The sequence below is a fragment of the Cherax quadricarinatus genome, chromosome 19 (assembly GCF_038502225.1).
Source record: "Cherax quadricarinatus isolate ZL_2023a chromosome 19, ASM3850222v1, whole genome shotgun sequence".
In the NCBI taxonomy this organism is placed as follows: Eukaryota; Metazoa; Arthropoda; class Malacostraca; order Decapoda; family Parastacidae; genus Cherax; species Cherax quadricarinatus.
Genome location: NC_091310.1, coordinates 43,697,951 through 43,725,085, shown reverse-complemented (window position 1 = coordinate 43,725,085; position 27,135 = coordinate 43,697,951). Strand labels below are relative to the sequence as shown.

At 37.1% G+C, this 27,135-nt stretch overlaps 1 protein-coding gene across 3 annotated transcripts in view; it reads left to right on the top strand.

Moving 5' to 3' along the window:
* The window catches only part of gry (trafficking protein particle complex subunit 11 gry), a 113,869-nt gene that overhangs the window by 14,099 nt on the left and 72,635 nt on the right, over nt 1-27,135 (top strand). For all 3 annotated transcript variants that reach the window (XM_070086762.1, XM_070086763.1, XM_070086761.1), the window contains exons 5-10: nt 9,148-9,333; nt 10,874-11,047; nt 16,882-17,112; nt 18,405-18,546; nt 23,634-23,765; nt 25,976-26,148. In XM_070086762.1, the coding sequence (XP_069942863.1) occupies nt 9,148-9,333; nt 10,874-11,047; nt 16,882-17,112; nt 18,405-18,546; nt 23,634-23,765; nt 25,976-26,148 (1,038 nt within the window). The remainder of the gene's footprint in view (nt 1-9,147; nt 9,334-10,873; nt 11,048-16,881; nt 17,113-18,404; nt 18,547-23,633; nt 23,766-25,975; nt 26,149-27,135) is intronic.

The window sequence follows — 27,135 nt, the reverse complement described above, 5'->3', positions numbered from 1 at the left end:
TCAGCCAGCATTTTCAAAACTACCATTAAAAACACTTTATCTCCCTAACCTATCGCAGCCCCAACTAAATTTATATGTAAAAACTATAGTATATGCATTTGCTTAATAACATGAAATAGGTAACACATTACAATCAGTATACTTACTCTCAATATCTGTTATCTTCTCAAACATTAAACAATCATTGTGTCCACTTTAGATTAATAATCAAACCTGCAATTCTTCTCTATTAAATTTATTAAATCCATATAGCATGAACTAATACAATATTCAGTTCTCTCGTATTCATTGTAAACTCCTAAATTTACAGTTACACTCACCTAAGTGACTGTATGTACAAAATTATTCATATTGTTATTGCCTTATTAATCTTAAGTTAGTCTTCAGTTTGCGCGAAATGCTTTGCACGTAAAGGAACTTTCGGCATGTACACCCAAATCTCATTCTCCTTTGTACAAACATTGTATCATGCTGAAATAAATTTATCATTATCATTTTCCATTCATTAATCATGTCCCCAGGCCTCTCCTACATTATTACACTTGCCTTCCATTTTGAATTGTTCGTAAAAAATCTGAAGATTTACCCTATTTCTTAAATAATAAAATACAGTGGACCCCCGCCTTACGATCAGCTCCCAACTCGAACAATTATGTAAGTGTATTTTTGTAAGTGCTCTTGTACGTGTATTTTTGGGGGTCTGAAACGGACTAATCTAATTTACAATATTCCTTATGGGAACAAATTCGTTCAGTAATGGCACCCGAACAGACTTCTGGAATGAATTAATATCGTAAGTCGGGGGTCCACTGTATAACTAGGAGTAATTGGTCATAGTTTACGGCATTCCAATAATTAAATCAGACCTAGTAAAAACCCACAAAACAGACTGAGGGCTTTACCTGTACTCAGAAAAATTGGTAAAAATATAATAATTCCTCTAATTTGAGGTCAATTTCAAGCTACTTCTGGTCATGGAGCAACCTCATATTACTTTATTTCAGTAGTATGTTTTCCATTCTATCATTTAATACCAAGAAATATTCAATAAAACCATAAAAAACATATAGAAAACACCTCAAAGTTCCCTATTTTAAACCAAACACAAGATTATGAGTTTTGTGTTGTTCAAGGCAAGATTTTATTTTATATTTTGCACACTTGCTGCACAAACCCAAATATACCGCCCACAGTTTATCTGAGTGAGCTGAGCTCATGACATGGATGTACATGATGGACCATGGCATCAGTGTTGATCTACATGACAGACAGTGAAAGGGTTAATAATAATAAACACAAATTTGAAGTAATTGCTAAATGAATTAAAGCAATAAAGTTATAAGGTAATTTATATTTTACTTTTTTATTGTTTTAAGTTAGTTACTTCATGTTTGTGTTTATTATTAAGTAAATTTTGTGTCATCTTTAATTCTCCACATTGTTTACATTTATGTGGTATTCATATATTTTTTCCATCTTTAATTACAGTTCTACATCAATCTCTTGCAAAAGATGAAAAAATCTAAATTTTCATTTCCTTGTGTAGTATACAAACTATAGTTTACATGTAATAAAGCATTGTGAGGCACAAAGAAAACCACTAGCATGCTTGAGCATTTTGGGCAGACTAATCCTAATGCTTACAGACTACTTAAAACTAGACATAGGTTATAGGACAGTAAATTTTAATTAAGTATTATTACAAAATCTAGGTAGCAAAAATATTATAATTAGAAAAATTTATAGTAGAGAGGAAGCAAAAAGTACTACAATTAGTAAAGTTTACAATAGTACAAGTTTAAGTGTGTATAAATACTTCAAACTGATTTAGTGGTCTAAAGTTAATCGGGATTTCTTCAGTAGTTTCAAACTGGTTCTATAATTTCAGACTAGGAAAGATTATAAGAGATGGTTAAGAAATGGATGTAGTTGGATGAGTTGGTTTTGTGTGGTATAGCAAAGTGTTGGTGTAGTTACATTTGTGAGATGAGGTGATTTTTAATTAAAGCTCTGAATTGATTGGCAGACAGGGAACCTTTTCCTGGTTTGGGCAATGAATTCCAGGTCTTGGGGCCCTTTATATGCATTGTATTTTTGCATAGGATGAGGAGGACATGAGGGATGTCGAAGAGAGTTGTATACCTTGTGTTGTGCCTGTGTGTTCTGTTGTAGCTATCTAGGAGAAATTTCATTAAATAGTCATACACAAACTGTTAGTGCATTGGCTAAAGTATTAAATGAGAAAAATCTGGGATTCAGCTTTATTAAAATTGTGACTGTTAAATGTACTGTTCTTAACCCATCTCTGCAAAATAAATGTAAACAGTCCACACGTGTGCAAAATAGGCATACACAAAGTGTAAATTTGTTTGAAAAAATTAACAGAAAAAATACAGGTCTCCCTCAACATTCGCGAGGGTTAGGGGATCAAGAGCCTCGCGAATGTTGAAAAAACGTGAATGTTTGGTGCCCCAATATATTGTAGGGAAATATATTACAATACTGCTTCCTTAACTTGTTGAACCATGAATAATCATAAAATACGTGAAAACGTCGTAAATTGTACTAAATATATAAATGTTATGCTTTAATAACGTATGTTATTTAATAACATGTATGTTAATAACATGTATGTTATTAAATACCACAGACTCCACCAATGCCTCCACCACTGCGAGTCCCTACTACCCTCCCTCTGACCCCCGCAACTGGCAGCCAGCCCTCCCACCACTCAGTGTGGTGAGTGTTTTGTTTGTTCATTATTTGCTATTAAACTACAGAATAAATAATGTAAACCCATTCATGACTGCATATTGGAATGGCTATTAGGAAAGGTATTAGACGGTGACATCATGTGTTTACTCTTGAACACAGCAAAGAATCGAACATTTCTGCTATTGCTAATAATAACAATAGTAATAATAATAATAATAATAATAATAATAAATACGATATAATTGAAGAAGGAAATTGTACAAAAATACGAGGGAGTGGTTGACACATCGTCAGTGTGACTTTGTTTATGCTGGAGTGAACATTAGTCTCCCTGCTCTTCCAAACATTTCACAATAATTCAGCGGTTGAGGCAGTGGTATTTAATAACATATGTTATAAACTAGGTAGTAGGTTAGTAGACAGCAACCGCCCAGGGAGGTACTACCGTCCTGCCAAGTGAGTGTAAAACGAAAGCCTGTGATTGTTTTACATGATGGTAGGATTGCTGGTGTCCTTTTTTCTGTCTCATGAACATGCAAGATTTCAGGTACGTCTTGCTACTTCTACTTACACTTAGGTCACACTACACATACATGTACAAGCACATATATACACACCCCTCTGGGTTTTCTTCTATTTTCTTTCTAGTTCTTATTCTTGTTTATTTCCTCTTATCTCCATGGGGAAGTGGAACAGAATTCTTCCTCCGTAAGCCATGCGTGTTGTAAGAGGCGACTAAAATGCCGGGAGCAAGGGGCTAGTAACCTCTTCTCCTGTATATATTACTAAATGTAAAAGGAGAAACTTTCGTTTTTCCTTTTGGGCCACCCTGCCTCGGTGGGATACGGCCGGTGTGTTGAAAGAAAGAAATACTTCAAACTGATTTAGTGGTCTAAAGTTAATCGGGATTTCTTCAGTAGTTTCAAACTGGTTCTATAATTTCAGACTAGGAAAGATTATAAGAGATGGTTAAGAAATGGATGTAGTTGGATGAGTTGGTTTTGTGTGGTATAGCAAAGTGTTGGTGTAGTTACATTTGTGAGATGAGGTGATTTTTAATTAAAGCTCTGAATTGATTGGCAGACAGGGAACCTTTTCCTGGTTTGGGCAATGAATTCCAGGTCTTGGGGCCCTTTATATGCATTGTATTTTTGCATAGGATGAGGAGGACATGAGGGATGTCGAAGAGAGTTGTATACCTTGTGTTGTGCCTGTGTGTTCTGTTGTAGCTATCTAGGAGAAATTTCATTAAATAGTCATACACAAACTGTTAGTGCATTGGCTAAAGTATTAAATGAGAAAAATCTGGGATTCAGCTTTATTAAAATTGTGACTGTTAAATGTACTGTTCTTAACCCATCTCTGCAAAATAAATGTAAACAGTCCACACGTGTGCAAAATAGGCATACACAAAGTGTAAATTTGTTTGAAAAAATTAACAGAAAAAATACAGGTCTCCCTCAACATTCGCGAGGGTTAGGGGATCAAGAGCCTCGCGAATGTTGAAAAAACGTGAATGTTTGGTGCCCCAATATATTGTAGGGAAATATATTACAATACTGCTTCCTTAACTTGTTGAACCATGAATAATCATAAAATACGTGAAAACGTCGTAAATTGTACTAAATATATAAATGTTATGCTTTAATAACGTATGTTATTTAATAACATGTATGTTAATAACATGTATGTTATTAAATACCACAGACTCCACCAATGCCTCCACCACTGCGAGTCCCTACTACCCTCCCTCTGACCCCCGCAACTGGCAGCCAGCCCTCCCACCACTCAGTGTGGTGAGTGTTTTGTTTGTTCATTATTTGCTATTAAACTACAGAATAAATAATGTAAACCCATTCATGACTGCATATTGGAATGGCTATTAGGAAAGGTATTAGACGGTGACATCATGTGTTTACTCTTGAACACAGCAAAGAATCGAACATTTCTGCTATTGCTAATAATAACAATAGTAATAATAATAATAATAATAATAATAATAAATACGATATAATTGAAGAAGGAAATTGTACAAAAATACGAGGGAGTGGTTGACACATCGTCAGTGTGACTTTGTTTATGCTGGAGTGAACATTAGTCTCCCTGCTCTTCCAAACATTTCACAATAATTCAGCGGTTGAGGCAGTGGTATTTAATAACATATGTTATAAACTAGGTAGTAGGTTAGTAGACAGCAACCGCCCAGGGAGGTACTACCGTCCTGCCAAGTGAGTGTAAAACGAAAGCCTGTGATTGTTTTACATGATGGTAGGATTGCTGGTGTCCTTTTTTCTGTCTCATGAACATGCAAGATTTCAGGTATGTCTTGCTACTTCTACTTACATTTAGGTCACACTACACATACATGTACAAGCACATATATACACACCCCTCTGGGTTTTCTTCTATTTTCTTTCTAGCTCTTATTCTTGTTTATTTCCTCTTACCTCCATGGGGAAGTGGAACAGAATTCTTCCTCCGTAAGCCATGCGTGTTGTAAGAGGCGACTAAAATGTCGGGAGCAAGGGGCTAGTAACCTCTTCTCCTGTATATATTACTAAATGTAAAAGGAGAAACTTTCGTTTTTCCTTTTGGGCCACCCCGCCTCAGTGGGATATGGCCGGTGTGTTGAAAGAAGAAAGAAAGAATGTTATAAATAATAATAGTACATGTTATTATTAATAACATGTATTATTATTAACATGTATGTATTTAATAACATGTTATAAATAATAATAGTACATTTTATTAATTTTTTTTTTTTTTTTTTTCAACAAGTCGGCCGTCTCCCACCGAGGCAGGGTGACCCAAAAAAGAAAGAAAATCCCCAAAAAGAAAATACTTTCATCATCATTCAACACTTTCACCACACTCACACATAATCACTGTTTTTGCAGAGGTGCTCAGAATACAACAGTTTAGAAGCATATATGTATAAAGATACACAACATATCCCTCCAAACTGCCAATATCCCAAACCCCTCCTTTAAAGTGCAGGCATTGTACTTCCCATTTCCAGGACTCAAGTCCGACTATATGAAAATAACCGGTTTCCCTGAATCCCTTCACTAAATATTACCCTGCTCACACTCCAACAGATCGTCAGTTCCCAAGTACCATTCGTCTCCATTCACTCCTATCTAACACGCTCACGCACGCTTGCTGGAAGTCCAAGCCCCTTGCCCACAAAACCTCCTTTACCCCCTCTCTCCAACCCTTTCGAGGACGACCCCTACCTCGCCTTCCTTCCCCTATAGATTTATATGCTTTCCATGTCATTCTACTTTGATCCATTCTCTCTAAATGACCAAACCACCTCAACAACCCCTCTTCTGCCCTTTGACTAATACTTTTATTAACTCCACACCTTTTCCTAATTTCCACACTCCGAATTTTCTGCATAATATTTACACCACACATTGCCCTTAAACAGGACATCTCCACTGCCTCCAACCATCTCCTCGCTGCTGCATTTACCACCCAAGCTTCACACCCATATAAGAGTTTTGGTACTACTATACTTTCATACATTCCCTTCTTTGCCTCCATAGATAACGTTTTTTGACTCCACATATACCTCAATGCACCACTCACCTTTTTTCCCTCATCAATTCTATGATTAACCTCATCCTTCATAAACCCATCCGCCGACACGTCAACTCCCAAGTATCTGAAAACATTTACTTCTTCCATACTCCTCCTCCCCAATTTGATATCCAATTTTTCTTTATCTAAATCATTTGATACCCTCATCACCTTACTCTTTTCTATGTTCACTTTCAACTTTCTACCTTTACACACATTCCCAAACTCATCCACTAACCTTTGCAATTTTTCTTTAGAATCTCCCATAAGCACAGTATCATCAGGAAAAAGTAAATGTGTTAATTCCCATTTTGAATTTGATTTCCCATAATTTAATCCCACCCCTCTCCCGAACACCCTAGCATTTACTTCTTTTACAACCCCATCTATAAATATATTAAACAACCATGGTGACATTACACATCCCTGTCTAAGACCTACTTTTACCGGGAAGTATTCTCCCTCTCTTCTACACACCCTAACCTGAGCCTCACTATCCTCATAAAAACTCTTTACAGCATTTAGTAACTTACCACCTATTCCATATACTTGCAACATCTGCCACATTGCTCCCCTATCCACTCTATCATATGCCTTTTCTAAATCCATAAATGCAATAAAAACTTCCCTACCTTTATCTAAATACTGTTCACATATATGCTTCAATGTAAACACTTGATCTACACATCCCCTACCCACTCTGAAACCTCCTTGCTCATCCGCAATCCTACATTCTGTCTTACCTCGAATTCTTTCAATTATAACCCTACCATACACTTTTCCTCGTACACTCAATAAACTTATTCCTCTATAATTTTTACAATCTCTTTTGTCCCCTTTCCCTTTATATAAGGGGACTATACATGCTCTCCGCCAATCCCTAGGTACCTTCCCCTCTTTCATACATTTATTAAACAAAAGTACCAACCACTCCAACACTATATCCCCCCTGCTTTTAACATTTCTGTCATGATCCCATCAATTCCAGCTGCTTTACCCCCTTTCATTCTACGTAATGCCTCACGTACCTCCACCACACTTACATTCTGCTCTTCTTCACTCCTAAAAGATGGTATACCTCCCTGGCCAGTGCATGAAATTACCGCCTCCTTTTCTTCCTCAACATTTAAAAGTTCCTCAAAATATTCTCGCCATCTACCTAATACCTCCCTCTCCCCATCTACTAACTCCCCTACTCTGTTTTTAACTGACAAATCCATACTTTCCCTAGGCTTTCTTAACTTGTTTAACTCACTCCAAAATTTTTTCTTATTTTCATTAAAATTTCTTGACAGTGCCTCTCCCACTCTTTCATCTGCTCTCCTTTTGCACTCTCTCACCACTCTCTTCACCTTTCTTTTACTCTCCATATACTCTGCTCTTCTTATAACACTTCTGCTTTGTAAAAACCTCTCGTAAGCTACCTTCTTCTCTTTTATCACACCCTTTACTTCATCATTCCACCAATCACTCCTCTTTCCTCCTGCCCCCACCTTCCTATAACCACAAACTTCTGCCCCACATTCTAATACTGCATTTTTAAAACTATTCCAACCCTCTTCAACCCCCCCACTACTCATCTTTGCACTAGCCCACCTTTCTGCCAACAGTCGCTTATATCTCGCCCGAACTTCCTCCTCCCTTAGTTTATACACTTTCACCTCCCTCTTACTTGTTGTTGCCACCTTCCTCTTTTCCCACCTACCTCTTACTCTAACTGTAGCTACAACTAAATAATGATCTGATATATCAGTTGCCCCTCTATAAACATGTACATCCTGGAGCCTACCCATCAACCTTTTATCCACCAATACATAATCTAACAAACTACTTTCATTACGTGCTACATCATACCTTGTATATTTATTTATCCTCTTTTTCATAAAATATGTATTACTTATTACCAAATTTCTTTCTACACATAGCTCAATTAAAGGCTCCCCATTTACATTTACCCCTGGCACCCCAAATTTACCTACTACTCCCTCCGTAACATTTTTACCCACTTTAGCATTGAAATCCCCAACCACCATTACTCTCACACTTGATTCAAAACTATACTTAACATGTATTATTATTAACATGTATGTTATTAAATACCATTGCCTCAATCACTGCCTCTACCACTCCAGTCACACTCAATCTACAAGCACCAAACACAATGAATTATTGTGAAATGTTTGAAAGAGCAGGGCGACTAATGTTCACTCCAGCATAAACAGTCACACTGACGATGTGTCAACCACTCCCTCGTATTTTTGTACAATTTCCTTCTTCAATTATATCATATTTATTATTATTATTATTATTATTATTATTATTATTATTACTATTGTTATTATTAGCTGTAGCAGAAATGTTTAATTCTTTGCAGTGTTCAAGAGTAAACACATGATGTCACCGTCTAATACCTGTCCGAATAGCCATTCCAATATGCAGTCATGAATGGGTTTACATTATTTATACTGTAGTTTAATAGCAAATAATGAACAAACAAAACACTCACCACACTGAGTGGTGGGAGGGCTGGCTGCCAGTTGCCGGGGTCGGAGGGAGGGTAGTAGGGACTTGCAGGTGGCGGGAAACTTAAATATGATTTGGCAGCTGGGAATTTGGTGGCTGGGAATTTGGTGGCTGGGAATTCGCGAATGTGTGAAGCCCGTGAAAGTTGAAAACGTGAATGTTGAGGGAGACCTGTAATTGATTTGAAGTATTTTCTCTTATATAAGGAACTTGGTAGTTGATGGAATGCCACTGTAACAGCAGATGGTGAATAATAGATTGCCAGATTTTGTTTATAAATGCAGGTAGTAAATAATGTTACTTATTTTGTGCTGAGTGTTGCAGGAGTGTTTTGGGAAGTCGCAACAGTCGTGTAGCACTAGTTCTTATCCAGAGTGGTATCAGTGTACCTGGAGAGGACACTGGGGCAGCTGAGAAGGCAGCAACACTCTGCACTGCCTGTGATCTACCTGCTAAACATCTTTTTGTACTGCCACATTCTGATGCTCATCTTCTGGGATATACTGTCAGGTAAGATGATACTTGGTGCATGCTGGTAAAATATTCTTCAGTTTCTTAACCTGCTGTCTCAGGTGTGGGTTCTATACTGGTACTGCGTACTCCAAGATGGGCCTGACGTATGTTGTCAAAATTACCTGGAAGGATTTTTTGTTGAGATTCCTGAAAGCCATTTTCAGATTTGCCAGGCAAGCACTTGCTACAGAAGTTGATGAGAGCCTCTGGTGATATGCTGGATATATGCTTATTCCCAGGTCTTTCTCTTGGAATGAGGTCTGCAGCCTCTGTGCCCAGAGTCTATACTCTGTGTTCAATTTTCTGGCCCCTTCCCCAATCTTTATAATCTTGTATTTGCTGGGGTTGAACTCAAGGAACTCTTCATCTGACCAACCCTGCAGTTTGTCCAGATTCATTTGCAGTCTTTCCCCATCTTTTTTGTTTGTATTTTCCTCGTTAGTTTTACATTATCAGCAAACAGAGATGCATCTGACTTAGTCTCTTTTGATATGTCATTCACATAAACCAGAACAGTACCGGACCTAATATTGATCCTTGTGGTGCCCTGCTTCTTACTCTTCCCCATTCTGACATCTCTTCCTGGATAACCACTCTTTGTTTCCTTTTCCTAAGGTACTATTGATTCACAGAAGCATGTTACCTTTTGTTCTTGATGGCATTTAAAGTTTTTGTCCCATTCTCACATGGGGTATAGTACCAAATGCCTAATCCACCCATCCTGCTCTCTTGTCTCACATCCATTACTTTATTATAGAATTTTATAAAGTTGGTAAGACAAGATCACACACTTATCCTCACCACTACTTCCCACACTATATACCCAGACACCTGATGCACTCAGCATAACATTGAGGCAGTGATGATGAACATATGTACAGAATCTTGAGTTAGATATAATGGAAGAGAAGGTTAGCATGATTGGTAGAGTGAGAATGAGAGGGAAGACAGTCCAGTTACTTTCCACAGCTACATGCATGTACTCTACTCTTGCTACTCTACACTATTTCAGCTCTGTAATATTTAATTAACAAGTGTACATTAATTAAACAATATCTAATTAGTGTATACTTGTAATGTAAGTGAAAAGGAACAGTACTGAATTAAAATATTTAGAAAACTATATGAAATTAAATATGAGAAATTCTGTCTGAGGAGTGCATCTCTGCTTATAACATCGATGTCTACAGTAACATAACTTCAGAATTCCAAAATAATTTTCTGGAAGGCCTTGGTATTGTAAGGTGGGGGGTAGACCTACTGTATGTAGCTCTTACCTTGCTATGATGTCTGTTGCTTGGTAAATTTTTCATGCAGGTAGGCAAAACAGGTACTGTTGTGATGGTTATATCCCCCTCACCTCATTCTGTGTTAAGTTATTGGGGCATTGTTAAAAACAGAGGTGTTCAGTTTATACTATTCTTCCTTCAGCTTTTAGTTGAACTTTGCAGGAAAATAGTCAAGCTCACATTGCTTTCCACAGTTTACCATTATTGCCTCTGGATTAATGAATATGTTAAATCTTAATTTTTTCTAGGTTGGAGAATGCATTAAGTGAAATTGCCTGGACATTCTATCTTGGTGAGACAAAGGGTGTACGAGCTCATCGAGATTTTCTTAACAAGACCACACACACACTGTTGTTTGTGAGACATCAATTTAAACTTGGCTTTCTCAATGAGTTACGCAATGATTCACAAGCAGCTATCAAGTAAGAAACAGTGTTTTTATTAGTTTTACCTAAAGCATTTGAATGAAATCAGATGAGTATTCTTTATTTTTGTACACTTTCTGCAAAGAATAAAGATTCTTTGGAATAAAGACAAATTCAACATTAATACATTCGAACAGTATACTTCTGTGGCAATCATTACATGATTTAATAGAAAATACAAAAGAGTTCAGTTTTCTGTGAATAATTTGTAGTTATAGATTGTGCTGAGCATGCATTATAGAAATTTACATATTCAAAAATAGTAAAATAATATTAAAAATAGAAGAGGGGAGTTATGAGATGGGGAGGTGGAGGTACAGTGGAACCTCAGATATTGAACTTTCTTCATTCCAGACGGCTGTTCGAGTGCAAATACCGAACAAATTTATTTCCATCAGGAATAATGTAAATTAGATTAGTTCATTTCAGACCCTTAAAAATACACTTATAAAAGCACTTACAAAAATCTTTTCTTTCTTTCTTTCAACACACCGGCCGTATCCCACCGAGGCGGGGTGGCCCAAAAGGAAAAACGAAAGTTTCTCCTTTTACATTTAGTAATATATACAGGAGAAGAGGTTACTAGCCCCTTGCTCCCGGCATTTTAGTTGCCTCTTACAACACGCATGGCTTACGGAGGAAGAATTCTGTTCCACTTCCCCATGGAGGTAAGAGGAAATAAACAAGAACAAGAACTAATAAGAAAAATAGAAGAAAACCCAGAGGGGTGTGTATATACGTATATGCTTATGCATGTATGTGTAGTGTGACCTAAGTGTAAGTAGAAGTAGCAAGACGTACCTGAAACCTTGCATGTTTATGAGACAGAAAAATGGACACCAGCAATCCTACCATCATGTAAAACAATTACAGGCTTCCGTTTTACACTCACTTGGCAGGACGGTAGTACCTCCCTGGGCGGTTGCTGTCTACCAACCTACTACCTAGAACTTACAAAAATACATTTACATAATTGGTTGAGTTGGGAACAGTTCGATATTTGAGGTTCCACTGGATTGGGAAGATAAAAGGAATATTTTGAGGTGCTGTTGAATGTTGATGAAGAGAGGGAGGCCAAAATTTCGTGCATTGGTCAAGAAGATATAACATCTTTTAGGAGTGAGAAAGAGCCCTGTGTGAGTGTGGGGAAGGTGTGTACAGTGAAAGGAGGTACAGTAGCTGGGATTTATGTGATGAAGACATTAATGTTAAAAGCAGGTGAGAATGTACTTTTGGAGTAGTTGGTACATTTATTCAGTAAATGTATGAAAGGGAGTAAGAATGACTAAAATGATTTACTGTGTAAGAAATCTCCTTGAATCTTCACTCTCTGGAGAGAGATAGAATGAGGGGAGATATCATTGAAGTGTATAAGTGGATGATGGGTATAAACAAAGGTGATATTAATAAAGTACTGAGGGTGTCGAATCAGGTAAGAACCAGAAATAATGGATTTAAGTTGGATAAGTTTAGATTTAGAGAGGACATAGGTAAGTACTGGTATTTGAGCAAAGTTGTGAATGCGTGGAACAATCTCCCAAGTAGGGTGATTGAGGCTAGGATCTTGGGTATCTTTAAAAAGATATTGGACAAATATATGAGTGGGAGGGGCTGGGTTTGATTGGTGTCATTGGGAATGGGAGGATATTCTTGGGAAGCTTTGGGTAAGGGTCATTTTGATAAGGACCTTCCTTGTATGGGCCAGTAGGCCTTCTGCAGAGTTCCTCCATTCTTATGTTCTTACCTATGGATTGGCAGAGAGCATGTATAGTTTCTTTATATATAGGAAAAGGGAAAAAAAGAGAGAATAAGAATTATAGGGGAATAAGCCTGTTGAGTATACCAGATAAAGTGTATGATAGAGTTATTATTGAAAGAATTAAGGATAAGACAGAGAGAAGGAATGCAGATGAACAAGGTTTCATGAACAGTATGGGATGTGTAGACCAAGTGTTTACACTGAAACATATAAGAGAGCAATATTTAAAAAGGGTAAGAAGTTTTTGTTGCATTAATTAATATAGAAAATGCATATGATATGGTGGATAGGGAAGCAGTGCAGCAGATGTTGCAAGTGTATGGAATAAGTGGTAGGTTACTTATGGCAGTTAAAAGTTTTTATGAGGATAGTGAGGTTCAGGTTAGGGTATGTAGGAGAGAAGGAAATTATTTTCCAGTAAAAGTAGGTCTTAGATAGGGATGTGTGATGTCACCACAGTTGTTTAACATGTTTATAGATGGGGTTGTAAAATAGGTGCTAGTGGTGTTGGGGAGAGGTGGTGTATTAAAAAATAAAGAATCCAGTTGAGCAGGAGTTGTTGTACAGTATTTACTTTTAACCAGTGACATGACAGCGCTTTTTGGGAGAGTCTGAAGAGAAGTTACAAAGGTTGGTGGATGAATTTTCAAGGGTATATAAAGAAGGAAATTAAAAGTGAACTTAGGAAAGAGCAAAGTGATGAAAGTAACAAAAAATTTAGGTAATGAAAGATTGGAGGGAATTAGTAAGGAGGAAGTGAATATGTTCAAATATTTGGGAGTGGACTTCTCTTTGGACAGGTCCATGAAAGATGAAGTGAGCCATAAAATTGATGAGAGGGGAAAAAGGTGCATTAACCCTTTCAAGGTCTGTGTCGTTGTTCTATGAGTTTGAAGCCAGGGTTCGTGCCATAGTACTACGTGATGAGCTCAGCTCACTCAGATAAGCTCTGAGCAGTAAATTTGGGCCTAGATGAAAAACTGGGTCTATGTGGTAAGTGTGCACCATATGAAAAACATCCTGCAGGATGCAATGCATGATGAGAAAAAATGTGACTGTGTGTTTGTTGTACAACAGCGACTTTGTGGTGTATTTTCGTATAGTTTTTCATGGTTGTATTCATGATTTCTTGGTCTCATTTGATAGAATGGAAGATATATTACAGAAATGGAGATGATTTTGATTAGTTTTAGGACTGAAAATTGTTTGAAATTGAGCTCAAAACAGAAGAAATTTTGATTTTTGCTAATGTTTAAGAGTAAACAAATCACATCATCCATCCAATACACATCAACTTGTGGGTCTAATATGCATTCATGAATGTGCTGATATTATTTATATAATTATTACAATATTACATAACAGTAAATCTTTTATTTTTTGTGTGAATAAAAATTCATTGTATGAATAAAAACTCAAAATGGAATTCATGTGTAAAGCCTGGAAATGTAACTGATGAACAGAGGAAATGTTAGTTTAGTGCCAGGAATGTCTGCATTGTTTGTTCTGGACACTATTTTGAAATTGGATTATTTTGAAATTTATGTGAAATTGGCCAAATTACAGATTTATGATCACTTTATTGGGTAATTCAAATACAGTAGTTGATTGGGTGGTTTCTTGTGCTCAGTTTCTTCTGCACAACACAAGACACAGATCTCTTTTTGATATACCTCGTGTCCATATCACACTGTGTAAAAACTCTATGCACATAAAGGGCCCCAAAATATGGAATTCATTACCAGAAGATATTAAAGTAACCCAGTCTGAAAATCAATGTAAGACTCTTCTCAAAAGCCACTTAATCACCCTAGACTAAATGCTAAATACTCAGTACACACTTACTCACCTATGTACTCCCACATCATAACTTCAACAATCACTTTGAGCCTTTTATCCATTGTTGACAGGAATATAATTGAATCATTGCTTTCACAAAAAGCATTTTCGAATAAAAATACATCTTTGTATTATACAAATTTTGATTCATTTATAATTAATATTCTACTATACAACTATGAAATAATTACTATCCTATTGTACAACTATGATATACTCCTTAGTGTTAAGTATACTGTAAGCCAATAATGTTAAGTTGGCCCATAATGCCTAGGCATAATAGAGGCTCTCTTTGCAGTGCAACCCACTATTGTAAATACAAAATCTCAACGTACTGTTTGCAAAGACATAAAATAAATAAATAAAATAGGAGACATACTAGCAAAATAGCTAAGAATTTGGTCAAGTGGAACAATGTATTTGTCCTAAAATAGGAGTCAAAGTGGACAAAATCACCTATTATGAGTAAATATCCCTCACACAGAAAAATTCATGAAAGTGTAATTTCGTCAATTTTCTATCAAATTTCGTTCTGTTGTTTTATTACCCTCAGAAAAAGATTCTCTACCATTTCATAATTTTTTTTTTTTTTAAATTCTTTGACCCTGTGGACAAGTTTCAGATTGTGGGTCTGGACCCTGAAAGGGTTAAACTATATTTGGAGACAAAGAATGTTATCCATGGACATCCACAGGTGTATATATGTATGTGAGCTGTTAGATAAGAGTGGAAGCAACTGGTATTTATGACTTGACATGCTGTTGGAGTTTGAGCAAGGTAACATTTATGAAGGGATTCAGGAAAACTGGTTAGCCAGACTTGGGTCCTGACAGTGAGAAATACAGTGCTTGCACCCTGATGGAGAGGTGGGGATATTGCAGTTTGGAGAGGCATCTGAGGTAGTATCAGCATGCCTCTGGCAAGAGAGTGGCAGAGTGAAATGATGATAAAAGTGTTTTTCCTTTTTTGGGTGACCCGGCCTTAGTGAAAGATGGCCAGTGTGTCCTTCTTCTTGAGGTGGCTTCAGGTTAAAACAATACCAGTCATCTACAAGACTTATCCCTCAAACTGTCAGTCATATATAACTACGTCAGTGAGATTAGTATCTGTGTCTTAGGTGTATGCATAAGTCATAGTGCCTTTAGATTTGCTGTGAGTGGCATGCAGTACATAATAGGAGCAGGTAACCTCTGACATCCTGCATCTTGGTAAAAATAACAAATTTGGTACTATTTCTAGGGTGATTTTTCAAAGTTTTATTGGCTGCTTTTTTAGTTCTATTAGATAGACCAGAAGACATGAAATGGACAAAATTTGGATTAGTTTAAGACCAGAAGTGGCCTAAAATTTACATCATATTGACGAAAAATGGTCATTATTGGACGATTTTCACGGAGAAGTATAGGGGGACCCCCTCTCCCCTTTTATGGTCTATTTTATTGGTTATAAAGTCTGCTTCAATTATTGGGATGGCCTCAACCACAAACAAGCATTCTTAGTTATACAGTGGAACCTTGGTATACGACCTTAATTCATTCCAGAAGGTTGTTCGAGTGCCGCTCCGTTTGGTTGGCTGTTATCACTAATCGTCATAGGCCCCATGGTGACTTATTTATACAAATAATACAAAAAACACCAAAAAATGCGAAGAAACACGAAATAGTTTACAACAAAGTTCTGGCAAGTCATATTTGTTTGGTCGAGTGCTGAGCTTTGTTCGAGTAGAGAGCTGGTTGTATACCGAGGTTCCACTGTATTTTATTTTGCTGAGAAATAGGGTAAAATTAAAAACTTTTGTGTGATATTTGATTTAGAATTGAGGAAAAGCTTTATGTAATATAGGCTTGGGGATGTGATGAATGAACAGAGGAAAGGTTGCTCTAATGACTGGAATGCCTACAGTGTTCATTTTATACTCTGGAATTTGTTGAAAATAGTATAATTTGACCATATTGGTGACTTCAGGGTGCTTGTCAGGTAGGTGTGATTCTGATGGGTGAGTGGGCATTTCTTGCAATCATTGTCACCATACCAGTTCTCAGTTCTTTGTAATAATGTTGACCACTGTTTTTTAAATATATTGTTACTACTTTTCTTTATTGCGGTATATTATATTTCTGCAGTTGAACTCTGTGAGACCTCCTTTAATACAGAACAACTGTTCCCTACCCAATACCTACTTGCCTGTGTTTTTGATGGTCTAAATGTATAGAAGCCTCATTTTATTTCTCAGGCACTATGCTCAGTGTTACCACCTTCTTCTAGACCTACGATCAACAGATACCAACTTGCATGAAATACGCATTGTTGCAGCTGTTGTAAACTACAAGATTTGTCGCCTAGATTTTGCCCTTAATCTTCCTCGAGATGCAATATCCCAGTTCAGACGTCATATTGATTTGTTTCGACAAAGGACAGGGCCCAAAGAATTAATCTTTGAACATTATGCATGGCTTTCAAAGCAGTAAGTATTCTTAGGAGTTATAAATACATCATCTGACAGCTATCTTCATGCTTTAGTCCAAATTTTTTAGATATTTTCAAATACGTATTCAGATACTAGCAGATTATTCATGTATAGTACAGTAAATTCTTATAAGTCACACGATATTGGCTCATGTTTACATTATTATGTGATTTGAGTTTACCTTTTCGCTTCCAGTACATAGTACCACACCATTACCATTATGTCGAGCTGGGGCAGAATTAGTGCCAACATTACTGTTATGGGGTGTTCTTCCACCTCTTGGGTGAGGCCATTGTTTTGGTATGGGGGAGGCCTAGCATCACCTTTTTTTTTTTTTTTTTTTTTTTTTCTGAGAACAGTTCTCAGATCAGGGGTCTGGTCAATGAAAGGGCTAAATAAAAAATTATTGGTTCTTATTCACTCACAAAGGAATGGTGTTCTAGCCCTTTGATTAATTCATCTGACAACTCAGTTAACTTGTCAATAGCCAAAGCTGTTGACAAGTTACACACTTGTATAGCTAGTTGGTAAAATATGCTAAGAATCACACAGAAAGCAAGGGATCATTACTAACAACTGCAGTGTAAACAATATGAGTGAGCATGCACTTCATACAAAGTCATCTGCGACCACCCAGTAAACTAGTCTTACAAAAAAAGTAGTCTTGCAATTTGTCCATACTACAAGAAGTACCGGATGATCTGTTGCCCGTATGCTGGCTCTCATGGTCACTACAACAGAAATAAATTTTTAACTCCTGTAATATGTGAAGCTTTATTATGCAAGAGTGTATAGCTTTGTGGGACATTAATGCAAGATATTGTGTTATAGTGGAGTGCTAACATTAATAAGTGGCAGATATTGTGAGTTACTGGAGAGTGCTAGTGTAAATGAGTAAGTGTCACACAGGGTATTATGGGATGGTGGGGAGTACTAGCATACATGAGTGACCTACTGATATTTTTAGATAGTGGAAAGTGCTGACATACAGTAAGTGGCAGATATTGTGAGATATTAAAAGTTCTAACCCCGTCTCCTGTGTACATTACTAAATTTAAAAAGAGAAACTTGTTTTTCTTATTGGGCCTCCCTACCTTGGTGGGATACAGCTGGTTTGTTGAAAGAAGAAAGATTATAAGTGCTAATACTATATAAATCAGCCAGTTGCAGATATTGTGAGATAGTGAAAAAGTGCTAATATAAATGTAAATGCACTAGTCTTAGGAGTTGTAAACATTCAAATAATCTTAACATGGTAAACTAGGTATTAAATAATTTATTAAATACAGATACCAAATTTTTGGAGATGTGTTTGAGGAAGCTGTTCGAGGAGGTCTGCCTGCAGTACAGACACAACACCCAGGTTTCTACTATCAACAAGCTGCTCAGTATGCTGTTTTGAGGAGGAAGACAGCACTTCAAGTGTGTAAGGTAATTTTATACTTAATTTTGGTTATAGGCATTCTCCAGCTTTGCTACACTTCCCATTATGATGTTAAATAATAATTATATAGTGTGCAGGTACAAGAGGCTTTGTGTTTTAGTGACTTGAACATCTGGCAGGCTTGTGTGAGTGTGTTGGATAGGAGTGAATGGATACAAGGGGTATAACACCTTGTAGGAATAAGGTAGAGTCAAATGTGAGCGTGGGATGAAGTGTGTGAGACAGTGGGTAGAACGAAAGAGGGTGAAGCAGCTGGGATAGATGGGGGTCGAGACAGAAATGTTAAAAGCAGGTGGGGGATATAGTGTTGGAATGGTTGGTGCCTAAGTTGATCACCTGAGTGAGCTTAATACAACTGATATGGGCCAGGAATATATCTGTTGCATAAAGTGAGAGCACATGTGTACTTTTAATTAGTATTAATTTTTCACAAATATAGTGACTTGAATAATAACTTTAATAATCACTCATTCTCTAGCTGCCTTTTTACAAGGGCAGCAGAATGGCAGTCCAATCATGATCCAGCAAACCATTATATCCCTACCATACTTTCAAAGACCTTCTTTACACAGCACTTGAAAAAAACAAATACCCACTTAGACTTTTTATCGACCTTAAGAAAGCTTTTGATGCAGTAGACCACAAGATCCTACTCCTCAAGCTTGATCATTGCGGTATAAGAGACCATGCACTTGCATATGTCAGGTCGTACCTTATTAATAGAAAGCAATACATCTCTGTCAAGGACACAACCTCCTCAACAAGACCCCTAGACACTGGTGTACTACAGGGAAGTGTTCTTGTTACCCTCCCCCCCCCCTTTTCCTTTTATACATCAGTGACCTTCCAAGCATATCACAACAGCTTATGCCTATTCTCTTTGCCAACGACATGACTTTTATCATCTCCCACCCTAATCTCACCTCACTCAATACTATTGTTAATTAAGAGCTCACAAAAATAGCAACCTGGATGACTGTCAATAAACTTACACTGAATATACACAAAATCTTTTACATTGTTTTGGAGTAGAGCAAGTGAGGTCCAGCTAAACATTATGCTTAACAACATCCATATTGCTGAAAATAATGAGGGAACATTCCTGGGTCTACACATTGATTGCAACCTATTCAACACCTATATCCAACACATAAAAAAGTATCTAAAACAGTTGGCATCCTCTCAAAGATACATTACTATGTACCACAAACAGCACTACTTACTCTGTACTGTTCACTGATCTATCCCTGCCTTACCTATGCCATTTTTGCTTGGGGATCCACAATGACAAATCACCTAAAGCCAATAATAACCCAATAAAAAGCTGGAGTGTGAATGATCACACAATCCACAGCTAGACAAACCTTCCCCTTCCCCTTACTTTTCAAAGACCTAAGCCAGAAGAAAACCCAGAGGGGTGTGTATATATATATATATATATGCTTGTACACATATGTGTAGTGTGACCTAAGTATAAGTAGAAGTAGCAAGACGTACCTGAAATCTTGCATGTTTATGAGACAGAAAAAAGGACACCAGCAATCCTACCATCACGTAAAACGATTACAGGCTTTCGTTTTACACTCACTTGGCAGGACAGTAGTACCTCCCTGGGTGGCTGCTGTTTACCAACCTACTACCTATGATTATTATTATTATAAAGAGTAGGCAATATGCTTTACAGTATCAAAACTCAAACCTGGCAGACTGTTTTCCTCAAGTCCTTTCATAGATATTACTGTTCTCTAACTTAACCACACTTCAAATACCTTAGACTATTCACTTTTTCTACCAGTCAGTCTTGCTCCATTCTTTTTTGTGTCTCTTCCATCTAAATCTCTTTCATACCGTCATACCTAATGTTGTAGTTTTATAACTGTAGTGTAAGTGCACCTCTGGCAAGACAGTGATGGAGTGAATGATGATGAAAGTTTTTCTTTTTCGGGCCACCCTACCTTGGTGGGAGATGGCAGAGGTATTAATAAAAAAAAATAATTTACACTTTGTTCTCAAGTAAAACATATCTTCTGCCAGCCTCCTTGCTGCAGTTACATAAAGCTCTTTTTCCCTTTAATACAGAATAATTTGCATGATTATACCCTGATAAATTACTGTTAGTGCATTCATTGGCAGTCTACCTTTTTTCACCTAACACACTGCTCCTACAATCATCATTACCTCTAATCTCTGGTATACCTCATCCTTCACGTGGTCAATCACAAATGAAAATGGAGAAGTCCAGAGTGGTATTGGAGCAAAAGGAGCATGGTATGAGGAAAGAATGCACAAGCTTGATCTCTTGTCCCTAGAGGGAGGTAGAACAAGAGGGAATGTGATCATGATGTGAGGTACAGATCTAGTTGACAAAGAGAATTTTTGCTGTAGGAGAATTCAGAGCAAAAATTAAAAAATTGAGCCCAAGTCCCATTAATATTTTAGTAGACATATTTGTGACCACATTTGGCCTCTCATTCACCAAATATTAACAAGAGCATCTACATAATAGCAATAGCTTCTCAGAACTCACAATTTGAAGAACCTTTAGACAGTATTTCAGTCTATCCTAGACTTGATAATGGTCTAAGATGGATAGATACAACGTCTAAAATATTATTTCCAAATTGTAAGTTGTGAATTGTTACAACCATGACATTATGATTTTTATTTTTCTACAATAGTAGTTATTAGGAAATGTATTATTTCTTTTTAGATACTGTAATGATTTATATTCCAATTTTTTTTAGACTAGAGTACAGATTTATAAGTTTAGTCTTTAATGATTTTTCTGCCTTTTACGTCCACATATTCCTCTGGTTTACAGGGTTCATCTTTATCTGAAAATGGTTTATTATCATGGCTTATTCTGATCAGATATTAATTTGCCTTTCATACCAGTAGTATAATTCTTATTCTTTTTAGTAATTATTACAGGAAAAGCCCATTGTTCCCGGCATTTTAGTTGACTTTTACAATACGCATGGCTTAGGGAGGAAAGATTCTTATTCCACTTCCCCATGAATATAAAAGGAAAAGTAATAAGAACAAGATCTATTAAGATAAAATCAAAGAAAACTCAGATGAGTGTGTATAAATAAACGTGTACATGTATGTGTAGTGTGACCTAAGTGTAAGTAGAAGTAGCAAGAAATACCTGTAATCTTGCATACTTACGAGACAGACAAAAGACACCAGCAATCCTACCATCATGTAAAACAATTACAGGCTTTTGTTTTACACTCACTTGGCAGGATGGTAGTACCTCCCTGGGTGGTTGCTGTCATTTAGAGAGAATGGATCAAAGTAGAATGACATGGAGAGCATATAAATCTGTAGGGGAAGGAAGGCGGGGTAGGGGTCGTCCTCGAAAAGGTTGGAGGGAATGGGTAAAGGAGGTTTTGTGGGTGAGGGGCTTGGACTTCCAGCAAGCATGCATGAGCGTGTTAGATAGGAGTGAATGGAGACGAATGGTATTTGGGACCTGACGAGCTGTTGGAGTGTGAGCAGGGTAATATTTAGTGAAGGGATTCGGGGAAACCGGTTATTTTATATAGCCGGACTTGAGTCCTGGAAATGGGAAGTACAGTGCCTGCACTCTCAAGGAGGGGTTTGGGATATTGGCAGTTTGGAGGGATATACATTTATTGTGTATTTTTATACGTATTTACTTCTGAACTGTTGTATTCTGAGCACCTCTGCAAAAATAGTGATTATGTGTGAGTGAGGTGAAAGTGTTGAATGATGATGAAAGTATTTTCTTTTTGGGTATTTTCTTTCTTTTTGGGTCACCCTGCCTCGGTGGGAGACGGCCAACTTGTTAAAAAAAAAAAAAGTAGTATAATTAAAAAGGTTAATTGATAGTCCTTGTAGGTGGCTCGTGTATTAGCAAATTTTGCTAGATGTAGGATTTTTTTTTTTAACATGTTGGCCGCCTCCCATTGAGGCAGGGTGACCTGAAAAAGAAACTTTCACCCTCATTCACACAGCATCACTGTCTTTGCAGAGGCACCCAAATATGACAGTTTAGATATGAAATCCAAACAGCCAATATCCCACACCCCTCCTTTAAAGTGCAGACATTGTACTTCCCACCTCCAGGACTCAAGTCCAGCTAGCCGGTTTACCTGAATCCTTTCACAAAATATTACCCTGCTCACACTCCAGCAGCTCATCAGGTCCCAAAAACCATTCATCTCTGTCTGCTCCTATCTAACATGCTCACACATGCATGCTGCATGTCCAGGCCCCTTGCACACAAAACCTCTTTTACCCCCCTCCCTCCATCTTTTCCTAGGACGACCCCTACCCCTCCTTCCCTCCACTACAGATTTCTTCTTCTTTCAACAAACTGGCCGTATCCCACTGAAGCAGGATGGCCCAAGAAGAAAAATGAAAGTTTCTCTTTTTAACTTTAGTAATATATTCAGGAGAAGGGGTTACTAGCCTCTTGCTCCCAGCATTTTAGTCACCTCTTACGACACGCATGGCTTACGGAAAAAGAACTCTATTCTTCTACAGATTTTTTTTTTTTTTTTTTAACAAGTCGGCCTTCTCCCACCGAGGCAGGGTGACCCAAAAAAGAACGAAAATTCCCAAAAAGAAAATACTTTCATCATTATTCAACACTTTCACCTCACTCACACTTAATCACTGTTTTTGCAGAGGTGCTCAGAACACAACAGTTTAGAAGCATATACTACAGATATACTACATATACTGCATATACTACAGATTTGTACTGAAATATTTCACAGAATAGAATTGATTTAATAAGAAAAAATATTTTGCGAAAGTGGTTTCGGATTAATTTTAATCATGATGGGAAGGGTAGTACCTTCACTCTGAAGGCAGAAATAGGATGTTGTAGTTGGAAGGCAGTCTGGATTGTGGTGTTAGCACACATCTGGAAAGACAATGATTGAATGAATGATGGTGAGTGTGTCTTCTTTGGGTTGCCTTGCCTTGGTGGGAGATAACTGTTGAGGTAAAAAAACAAATAAACTTAAAGTTAGCCTTAACTGTTTTTGAGGTCTATATTTGTTATTGAAGATAATCTTTGAAAATTGTTTTCTTGCAGGATGTGTCAGCTCCAGTCTCAGACTTACTGGAGGGCTGGAGTAAGCTAGAGTTTTATGGGCAGCGTCCCTGGAGACCAGGCAAACGTTCTCTTGAACCTCCAGAGCAACAGAGAGAAGCAGAGGGCATAATGGTTAGTTTTTACATATTTTTTCTGATTCTTGTATAGCTGCCTTTAAATAAGGGACAGATAAGACACAAAGAAAATTTATAGAGATGATGTTTCTCTGCTTAAAGGCATCTACCATTTTATGTAGATTTTAAATAAGAAAAAGTGTGCAACATTGGGCACACCTTATGGAAATGAGTTACACAGAATAATTGTTCAGGGTATAAATTGACGTGTCGGCGGATGGATTTATGAAGGATGAGGTTAATCATAGAATTGATGAGGGAAAAAAGGTGAGTGGTGCGTTGAGGTATATGTGGAGTCAAAAAACGTTATCTATGGAGGCAAAGAAGGGAATGTATGAAAGTATAGTAGTACCAACACTCTTATATGGGTGTGAAGCTTGGGTGGTAAATGCAGCAGCGAGGAGACGGTTGGAGGCAGCGGAGATGTCCTGTTTAAGGGCAATGTGTGGTGTAAATATTATGCAGAAAATTCGGAGTGTGGAAATTAGGAGAAGGTGTGGAGTTAATAAAAGTATTAGTCAGAGGGCAGAAGAGGGGTTGTTGAGGTGGTTTGGTCATTTAGAGAGAATGGATCACAGTAGAATGACATGGAAAGCATATAAATCTATAGGGGAAGGAAGGCGGGGTAGGGGTCGTCCTCGAAAGGGTTGGAGAGAGGGGGTAAAGGAGGTTTTGTGGGTAAGGGGCTTGGACTTCCAGCAAGCGTGCGTGAGCGTGTTAGATAGGAGTGAATGGAGACGAATGGTACTTGGGACCTGACGATCTGTTGGAGTGTGAGCAGGGTAATATTTAGTGAAGGGATTCAGGGAAACCGGTTATTTTCATATAGTCGGACTTGAGTCCTGGAAATGGGAAGTACAATGCCTGCACTTTAAAGGAGGGGTTTGGGATATTGGCAGTTTGGAGGGATATATTGTGTATCTTTATATGTTTATGCTTCTAGACTGTTGTATTCTGAGCACCTCTGCAAAAACAGTGATAATGTGCGAGTGTGGTGAAAGTGTTGAATGATGATGAAAGTATTTTCTTTTTGGGGATTTTCTTTCTTTTTTGGGTCACCCTGCCTCGGTGGGAGACGGCCGACTTGTTGAAAAAAAAAAAAAAAAAAAAAATAAATGAATTTAAGTATACAAAGGTTGTATACAATGGTTGGTGTGCCATACAAGTATGTACAATTTATAAATTTCTCACACATCATAAAATTATAGCTATATACAGCAATAGTGCAGTTAATTCATGTCAAAAAAATACCGTACTATGCAGTACTGTACTGATTAAGGTATTATTATAATGTGTTTTAATGTAATGCATTCCAACAATATGATTAAATGCGTTGGATCACAAAAATATTTAGCCATTTGCTTAGTGCAGATCAATGCACAGGAAACTCTTGCACACACTTAGTTTGCACATAGTTTGCACAGTTGTTTTTTCTTTTTACCAGCATGTATATCTTTATAGTATTGCATATAATTTTGTAACACCTGCCTAACTCTAATGCCCCATTCAGCGTTTGGATTCACTTTCATCCAATGTATTCTTCCGTACTCTTGTGTATGGAAGACAGTGCCACTTGCCATACTGCCACTAATATGAAGAACTGGCTAAATTATTGTGAATTTTCCACACTTTAATGACTGATCCAGAAACTCACTGAACTTAAATCTGATAAAGAATATTGGGAAACTTATTAAGTGTAAGATTCATGGCATAGATGTTCCCTCTGACCTCAGAATCTTGAGTGATATTAAGCAGATGTCAGAAGGTATTGACTTGTCTATCCTTCATATAACTTAGTTTTATCAGTGCCTAGGGGACTTAAGGAGTGAATCAAGAGGAAGTAATACTACAAAATACTGGTTTAGGAGAGAAACATATACATCTATGTACATATTTTAGTATTATATATTTGAAACAATAGGTTATAGTGAGTAGTTTCTTTTTTTTTGTGATCTGTTTGTGTGTGTGCAGATGTATGATGCCTACTGTACATATGTGTGTGTGCATTTTTTTGTTAACACCCACAGCCGTGTCCCACAGAGGTAAGGTGACCTAACAAGAAGAAAATAGTCATTATCAGTCAGTCACTGTCACACCCTTCTGGCAAGATAATGATTGAATGAGGGACACATTTGTATTGCAATTAGTTCACTAATTATGGTACATTAGATTGTGCTCTTTAACATGAATAATTTCTTTTTGCTATAGGAGGTCCAGTACCATGAAGTAAAAGAAGTAAATCATTCCAACACCATCATTCCATTATTTTCTTCAGCAATTAGTCAGTTTAAGAAATATCGATGTCCACGTATTAAGCGACACCTTATGGTTCAGATGGCAGAAGAATATCATCAAGCCAATGATTCCTCCAAGGCTCTTACGTAAGTTTATTCACTCATTAACCAACATTACTTCAGTAATATTCAGTACCTGTTTAGAAAATGAATCTTTCTAGCATCATCCTCCTTTGAGGGAGAAAGGATGGAGTGCCTTGACTGTGATGAAACTATTGTTCCAAGAAATTGGAATTGCTGTTCTTTTCTGTGGATCAAACCTGATTACCCCTGTCCCTGATTTCTGTGGGGTTAGCTTTTTCCCTGAATATAATAGTATTGTTGTACCTTGGAGATAGGTCATCCTGTAATATTTAACTGTTGTCTGAGAATGTGATTATCACTTAATATTATAGCGCAGAAGTCTCCGTTTATAGCTAAAATAGAGATTTTCAGCGTTATATTATTATCTGTCAGTGTATAAATTATACCATGATATTATCATTATCATTATTATTATTATTATTACTATTATTATTATCGATATCAATGATTTTTAGTTATTATTATTGTTAGGTAGGATTTCTTATATGCGTGTAGAACATACAAAAGTCAGGAAACCATCAGGTAAATTGTTCACTTGTTTAAGTTCAGCTTACTGACGTTTGGGTCACGTGATCCAACCTGATGACAAGTCAACAGACTGGCAGTAAGTCAGTCTGCTCCCTGATCTAGCCCTGACTACTGATCATATTTTGGTTCTCTCTTAGATTCACTCAGTTTGAATGTTCTTGAGAATTAGACTTAAGAGCTGGCTCATAGTTCATTCAGTATTGTTTCGAAGATTGATTTGGATATATTCTTGGGCATTCCAGCAATCTTTAGAGATACGTCTTTTCAGACAAATTCTTGCTGTCTGTCTTCTTTATGACAGAATTCAGAGGTCTTGTTAAATTTTGTACATTTATGCAGTTGGGTTTAATACAGTCTTGTTGAGGCAAAGACTTGGATGTTTGTGAAGTCTTAAATTTTAAAGAGTTAAAGATTAGTGTTCATTGTTAATGTGATATTTCCATGTGTTTGAACTTTATATAT